The sequence below is a fragment of the Phyllopteryx taeniolatus genome, chromosome 20 (genome assembly GCF_024500385.1).
Source record: "Phyllopteryx taeniolatus isolate TA_2022b chromosome 20, UOR_Ptae_1.2, whole genome shotgun sequence".
Taxonomy (NCBI): domain Eukaryota; kingdom Metazoa; phylum Chordata; class Actinopteri; order Syngnathiformes; family Syngnathidae; genus Phyllopteryx; species Phyllopteryx taeniolatus.
The window spans coordinates 3733829-3742014 of NC_084521.1; the positions used below are offsets into that span (position 1 = coordinate 3733829).

Here is an 8186-nt window from a genome sequence, read left to right on the forward strand (position 1 = left end):
GAAGTACAATTCAATTGTATTTAACTTTCAAGTATAAAACATTTCAATTGAATCAAAGAAGTGTTTGTTTTTATTGACTTTGACGTGCAACGTGCAATATATTCAAGCACTTTGTTTTAAGGTGGTACTTGGCGTCGTAGACGGCGACAGTCGGAGGCTTTAAAAGCGTTTCGCTGCACATTAATCTAATGTCTGTGTCTAACCCGTTCACACTCATCTAATTAAAGCAGTCGACAGCCATTTTCTTGCACTAATGGAAGTGAGCATCAGGATTTGTTTGGGGGTCCCAGACATGGGACTGTCTCACAGCTCTCGAGGGCCACTTGAGGCCTCATAACGAGGGCTAATTGCGGCTCAGTGTCTGCCCGCAGGTCTGGCCGGGATCCAGCTCGCACTTCCGCCTGCGCCTGCGTGGACGTCGTAGGAATTATGGAAGAGCCGTACGAGACCACGTCATTGGTTTGTGCAGATAAGAAGGCTTATCAGTGGTGGCGGTGGGGATTTTAGCATTGTTCATTTGCAAACAATAGTGCTACGCTAGTGAATTAGATCTAAATGTATGGAGAGAATTATTATGTCTGAGTCCTCCTGTCATCAGGAAGGAAATGGGGGGGGGGGCAAAAAAAAGGACACACAACAATGAATTAAAAATTTTGTACTTTTTTTCATTTATATTTAAATGTATTTATTATAAAAATAATGTATGCTAGCAGTTATTTAAATATATATATATATATAATATAAGATTTTAATAAAATTTTTCTCATTAGTTTAGGTAATATTTTCTCCATTTTAATATTTTATATGCAGTGTGGGTAACATATATTAAATATTTATTCAATCTATTTTGAAATGAATTTAATAGTAAATGCCTTCGGTACATTTTTAACCATGTAGTATTTTTATCTTCCTTATAAAAAACACAAAAATAATATTTTTAATACAATAGCTTATGTTTCTAAAATATACATTTTCTGTATTTATTTATCTTCAACCTTTAATCCTCAAGAAAGTCATCTTTTTTCTTTTTATGAAAATAATGTACTATGACATTTCTGAATTTACATATTATTATTTTTCTTCAAAAATGAAATACCCAGATATTCAAGTCGTAAATCATTGAATATATTTTTTTATAGCTTTGTTTTGTAATTTGATGTATTATTTTTGATTTCACATACTTATTTCTAAGCAAAGAAATGCCCATATCTTTTCTCTTAATTTAAATAATTCATTTAATGAATTTTTCATAATTTTCTGTTTAAAATATTCATTTAAAACGTTTTTTGGGTGTGATTTTATCATTTATTATACCATATAAAATAATAGATTATTCTTGAATTTATATAATTTATGTGAGTTACTTTTAATCAAATAAATGCCCACATCTTTTGTCCTCATTTAAATCATTCAGGATTTTTTTTCTTCTTTGTAAAACATTCATTTAATTCTATATGAAATCATGTACAAGAGTATGATGTGCCAAATATATATATATATTCCTGAAAATATCCACATCTTCAATCCAGAGTATAGTTATTAAATGATTGCATTTAACTGACTTTCCCCCCCCCATTCCTATCCTCCATTTTCTTTGACAATTGCGGTTTCATAAATCCAACATACTTCTGCTAATGTTAACCAGCAAAGGAATCATATTTGGTTACCTTATTAATCCATATATTCGACACACACACCTTGTAAAATGTAGTGGCAGGGGGGTGGGTGTTGAGGGTGTGTGTGTCTTTTGGTGTTTGAAGTCTGGCTGAGTCCACGTTGTTATCAGCGCCTCGGGGAGAGTCCATCATTGTGTGGGCCCTAATGAGGCCGCATTAAGGGGGGCGGGGGCCTTGTAATCCTCTCAACTGGCCTGACGTAAGGCCGGGTAGGGCTCTGTTTACACTTGGGGACCTGGAGGACCCCCACTTGCAGGGAGGGGAGGGGTCATAGTTCACTGCATAGAATGCTGTCTGAGCTTTCTATGGAGCTCCAACCTGCTGTGCCCATACAATACAAACCCCAATATAAGCGTAGAAGAAGCACTAGAAGAGCGATCGCACCATGTGAGGAATACAGTGCTTCATTATGACAGACGGGAGGCCTGGAAATGCCTCACCTTCATGTGATGGGGCGGGGGAGGGGGGGGGGGGGGGCAGTGGGGGTCCGAACATCCCAAATAATCCACAAAGGTTAGGAGTAAAAAAGTTGCGTGTCCTCCCAAAAATCAAGAAATCAAGTCCATGCAGTGTGCAATCGCGCTGCTGCTGGGAAAATGCCTAACCTGGACCTGGACCCGGACCAGTCCCTGTCCCTGTACCTGCTTGCACGGTGACTGGAGAAGAGCACAGGAGTGTCTCATATATATGAGCCCCATGCAATACAATAGTACTTTGTCTTGCCCACTTTCAACAAGAGCCATTGAAGTGGGCAAGACAATCCCTGTCGCAAATAAGGACATAAAACATTTGTTGAGACACCAAGGAATCAATAAGGAGCGTTAGCAGACACACATTACAATCAAAGAAGTACTATTTTAACTAGATTATGATACTTATTTACTTTTTTTCTTCAGTTCTGTCATGAATTTTCTTTGATGATTGGGTGGGATTATCATTGCAATAGGGACACATTGAATTACATATTACAAGAAAGAATGAAAGCATAAATAAGTATCATTATAAGAATAGATGGTAAATGTCAATATAACTACATTTAGGAATAATAATGTCAAGTAATACATTTTTTTTTTAAACAAATCCAATAACTCAGTCGGCATGTATTAGGCCTCTTGCTGCAGCTTCGGTTTCTAATGTCATCCTGTCGTCGATGGTCCAAGTGTACTGTCATTGGCTGGCTTTTCAGTGTTGTCATTGGACAACATGGACGTCAGTCCTTATAGCAGCACCACCGATTGGTCGTCCACTTTTTGTGACCCATAAAAGAACTCAGTCGGCATGTATTATTCTTTCCCGAGTGGCTTTGGTTTCTAACGGAGTTCTGTATTCCTGCACGGCTAGCTTTTCAGGTTTGGTTGACGCATTACTGGACAAAATAGCATTTTTAAAAATTCAACAACTCAGTCGGCCTGTATTAGTCCTCTACCATTGGCTTTGGTTTCTCATCAAGTGCGACCTGTCACTGGACAAAATGGATGCTAATCACTTCAGCAGCACCACTCATCGGTCGTGATGTCAAACAAGAACTCAGTCGGCACGTGTTACTCCTCTTGCTGCGACTTGGGGTTTCCAGCAGCCGACTCTTTATTGTCATTGCACTGCAATGTGGCTCACTCGAGCGTAACGAGAAAGCAACAAAATCATAGGTTACAATGTGGAACTTGTCTATGACTAATGAATGCGTGCTAAAAGCGTGCATTTGTGGCCTTGCGGGCAAGCATGTGCGTGAGCCGAAACCAACGTTGTTGTATTCCCGCTGTGCGCGCTTGCAGCTAATTGATTCAATCTCCTTGTTGTGTGTTGCGCGTTAGTCGGTGTCGTTCACAGCACATCGGAGCGTGCGCGGCGTTCCACACCGCCGATGTGGATTCCGAACCTTTAATCCCCCATCAACACTCCACCAATCACACGCATGCATCCATTCTGCAGCCACTTGCATGCATTTTGCTCCTTTTCTTGATGAGTCTTGAACACATCAAGCCTCTTATTTATTAGCAAAGTCCAAACTTAATCTTTTCTTATCTCCTGCTGAGTTGGCGGACTTCACCTTGCTGGTTTCTCTTGTTGTGTATTAACAACCTCGCCATGCCTCCGACTTTTAATACACACACACACACACACACACATTGCGATGCAAAAAGCGAGTTAACAGACTCGTCTGCAGGACAAAAGAGGCGCAGGTGTAAGATGTTATGCGGCATATTGCGGCTTCACCTGTGGAATGGGAAGCTTTTGTTCACTGTGGAATGAAACCATGGGAAACAACAACAACAACAAAAAAGTGGGACTGGGGGGGGGGCACCTGCAATCATCATTCAAGTGGATGAAAGCATGCTATGATATCATCACGTCAACAGGCCTCGAATTTGGATGTTTGTAGTATGCAAGGAAAGTCAGTGATATTGTTGAATTCATTTCAAATTGCTTTCATTATTATTCTTTTGTTTTAGCTAAATGCTTTGAAACTACAGGTAATTAGAAAAGGTACATCAATGCTTTTGAAAGTCAACGTTTTTTTCTTAAATGGGAACACAAAAATGGCATTTCAAAATCACTCAATGACGAGAAATGTACAGTACACGCTTTTTAAACGATTCACTTAATTGAAATCGACACTACACGGGATCTTATTATTAAAATGTAAAATCATTTTATTTATTCAAAATATTTTAAATAAAAGTAATATTGGACTAAATATTAACGTGTTTTTTGCATTAATTTACTTTTAAACAATACATAAGAAATATGAAGACATTTTAAATACTAACACAATTGATGTAACGGTTTCTAATCATTTTACGTATGTAAATACATACAAAAAAAAAATCACACAATATAAGAGTCGTTCATGACAAGCAATACACACACATTTGATTCTTCACTTTTTAAAATAATTTTATAAGAAACAACAACAATAACAAAAAAAACCTACCATTGGCGACATATTTATTTAAAATATTTTGGACAAATAAAGTAATGATGAAAACCATGGTTCTGATCAGTATTATTATTATTTTAAATAAAAAAATATTGTAATTTTTTTATTAAATGTATTTTGGGGGAAAAAATAAATCTGAAATATTATTGATTATTATTATCATCATTTTGAATGCTTTGTAACAGATCATTTCTATTGACATGCTAATATTAATAAATATCATATCATTTTCCAAACTGATGAGCCAATTGGCTTGATTCAAACGCCCAACCTGGTTTCTATGAGTCTGCTGCTGCAATACACTTCGAAGGCTCATCGAGCATTTTTTTTTTTTTTTTTTTTTTGCCACCCCTCATGCTTTTAAACTGACACTTTTTCCATTTTGCGGGATTTGTGCCCACCCCCCTTCATCCTCATCATCATCGTCATCACGGCGTCCCCTTTGTGCGCGTCTATCAGCGCAAATATTTGCGATGCGTAATAAACGTGCCTTGATCAGGCTCAAAATGTACTTTGATAGAGACAGTGCACCACGACGGCTGATAAGTGTGTGAGTGTGGGGGGGTCGCGTCTTGAGAGCCACAATGTAATTAGTAACTAGCCCCCCCACCCCCACCTTTGATGTGAACCCATCAATACTGTCAGGACCTATTGATTGGATTCCAGCGCACTTCAATGTAGGGAAAAGATTCGATTAATAAAGAGAAGAAAAAAAAGAAGGCACCTTTAAAAATATATATCTATTTATTAACAAGTATGTAATTAATAAAAAATTCACGAAAGAGAATGTGTGGGGAAATAAGTGTGAAATAATGAAAAATGTATATTTGTTAAATCTGATTTTATGTTTTTAAATGCATAAAATAGAGAACGCGAGTGAAAATAAGCACGGAATAATGGAGACTAAATAGATTTTTAAAATATGACACATTTTTAATGGTGTTATCAATTAAAATTCTATTCTTTAAAAATGTAAATAGGTATTTCATTTTTTTTTAAATCCATAAAAGAGAATGTGAACCAAATAATGAGGAATACATTTGAAAAAACAAACAAACAAACAAACAAAAGAAAAACAAGAAAAAGAACCAATTCGTGAAAAAAAACATGAACGAGAAAGCGAGTTGAAAATAATCAACAAATAACGATTACTCCCCAAAAATGAATTGAAATGAAAAATGAACTTCGTCGTCGTGATGGTGCGTTCGGAATTTTGAGACAGCCCGCATGCAGTTTCGTGCGGGACTGGGGGGCCCAAGCCGGGGCCTATCAGGGCCTCACCTGGGATTCACACCTCCGATCCCCTTCTCTGATTGGCCGAGCCCCCGAATAAATCGGTCACATCGCATCGGGGGTGTCCTGACAGAGACCCCCACCGAACCATGCACCACTTCCACGCGGCCGAGGATGCGCCGTGCTCGGGCCCCTCCAGCCCGGACTCCAACTGCGGGGGCAGCCCGGCGGCGGCGGCGGTGGCGGCGGCCGTCAAGTGCGGCGGCGGCGGCGCAGGAGGAGGGGGAGGGGGAGGGGGGCCCTGCGCGGGGGGGCCGAGGGTGAGGAGGCCGCTGAACGCCTTCATCATCTGGACCAAGGAGGAGCGCAGGCGCCTGGCCCTGCTCAACCCCGACCTGGAGAACACCGACCTCAGCAAGATACTCGGTGAGAGACGCGTTCACGGCACGGTGACGCAGTGGGGGAAGCAAACCTGATGCAGGGGCCCTTTTAACCCCGCCCCCCCTCGAGGGCCACTATATGTTATACTCATGACTACAAGTTGATTCATATCAAAGGGTGATGGTTATTAAAATTTTTTTGCTGTCATTATTTTTAGGCATGTATTCACATTTCTTGTAGCAGTATCAATAATAGAGGTATTTTCCTAATTAGGATTGATTATTTTTGTATTTTATTATCGTTCGAGTATTATGTTTGGAACTATTTTTATTAGTGCTTAATTTTTAGTGTTGGTTTTATTATTATATACCCATTTCTAGCTGTTTTATTATTATTTTAGTATTTCGTTGTAATTATTAGACATATTTTCAATATTATTATTATTATTATTATAGAAGTATTTCAATTATTTGGAGTAGCTCTAGTAGCTTTTTATGAAATTATTTTTTATAGAACTATTTTGAACAATTCTATAACAGTAGAATTATTATTATTTGTTGTAGTCTTTATTCCCATATAATTATTTAGAATTATTTTTAGTGCTCTTAGGCGTTTTTAACAAATATTATTATTTTATTAGTGTTCTAAATGGAATTATTTAAAATGATTTATAGTATAACATACTTGGAATATTATTATCATTATTATTGACTGATTTTAATTATTTTGACCAGTTCTTAGTATGGGTCTTGTTTTGCCATTATTTATTTATTTATTTATTTAGTATTTCCATCCATCCATTTTCTGAACCACTTATCCTATTGATTATTATTATTATTATTATTATTATTATTATTATTATTACTGCAACTAACAGTAGTAGCATTGTCATTAGTATTAGTAATTGTTTTAGTTTTCAATTTGTGCATTTGAATTATTATTTTTGAAGTATTTTAAATGATTAGCAGTTGTAGCAGCAGTAGGATTTTTACGATTATTTGGGTCTTTTTATTGGATCATTTAAATACGTTCATTCTTATTAGCAGCAGGAGCAGGTATTTGGGTATTTGTAATGATAATGACAAAATGTATTGCGCCTTCCATCCAGTCTGACGTGCGCCTTTGCTCGTGTGTCGCGTTCAGGGAAAACGTGGAAGTCCATGCCTCTGGCCGACAAGCGTCCATACATGCAGGAGGCCGAGCGCCTGCGGGTGCAGCACACCATCGACTACCCCGACTACAAGTACCGACCTCGCCGCAGGAAGCAGCTGAAGAAGAGTGCCAAGATGGCCGCCGCGGACCCCCTGCCTCTCCCCTGCCCCGCCCCCGGCTTCAACCTGAACTACAACCTCACCTGCCTGCTCCAGAACCAGCAGAACCAATTCCGCAACAGCTTCCCGGCCACCTATCCCGCTCCGGGCCACCCGGCGACGCCATTTTGTCAGGAGGCGCCCACGCCGGACGCGTTCCGGGGTTCATACCCGACCGAGCCTCACCTGCGCTTCGGGGAGCAGCGGTACGCAGAGCGGGCCGAGTCCAGGTTCTTCAGCGGACCCTCGTTGGAGTTCTACCTGGAGCGGGTCCAACTGGACACCCTGTACGATCTGGACCGCAGCGAGTTCGAACAGTACCTGGGTCCGCCGGGACCCCACAGAACTGACGCGGCAGATCCTGGCTGCTACCACAGAGAACAACACTCGCTATCCTGAAAAACAAAACAAAACATCAACACAAAATATTGTGTACTTATTTATATGTCTATAATGTATGTCTTTTTTTTGCATGTGGTCCAATAAATAACTTTTTATTCAACTGTCAACTTGTGTTTAAACTCGACGCTGAGGGGGAAACGAGAGGGCGCCTGCGGAAATAAACGTCCCAACTTCCTGTTTCGTTTGATTTCACAAAAGCGCTAAAAATACGCCCCCTCCCAAAAAGTCAACATATCTCCCAGCTGA

General features: G+C 39.5%; 2 protein-coding genes across 2 annotated transcripts; both read left to right on the forward strand.

The window, feature by feature from the left end:
- Nucleotides 1-5996: 5996 nt before the first annotated feature.
- LOC133470005 (transcription factor SOX-1-like) lies at nucleotides 5997-6323 on the forward strand. The gene has a single exon (XM_061757785.1). The coding sequence runs from the start codon at nucleotides 5997-5999 to the stop codon at nucleotides 6321-6323; it is 327 nt and encodes a 108-aa protein (XP_061613769.1).
- Nucleotides 6324-7388: 1065 nt separating this feature from the next.
- On the forward strand, nucleotides 7389-7937 carry LOC133470552 (transcription factor Sox-17-beta.1-like). The gene has a single exon (XM_061759038.1). The coding sequence runs from the start codon at nucleotides 7389-7391 to the stop codon at nucleotides 7935-7937; it is 549 nt and encodes a 182-aa protein (XP_061615022.1).
- Nucleotides 7938-8186: the final 249 nt, after the last annotated feature.

What these genes read in the sequence shown, in the direction of transcription:
- LOC133470005 (XM_061757785.1), top strand. Translation starts at nt 5,997, where the DNA reads ATGCACCACTTCCACGCGGCCGAGGATGCGCCGTGCTCGGGCCCCTCC.
- LOC133470552 (XM_061759038.1), top strand. Translation starts at nt 7,389, where the DNA reads ATGCCTCTGGCCGACAAGCGTCCATACATGCAGGAGGCCGAGCGCCTG.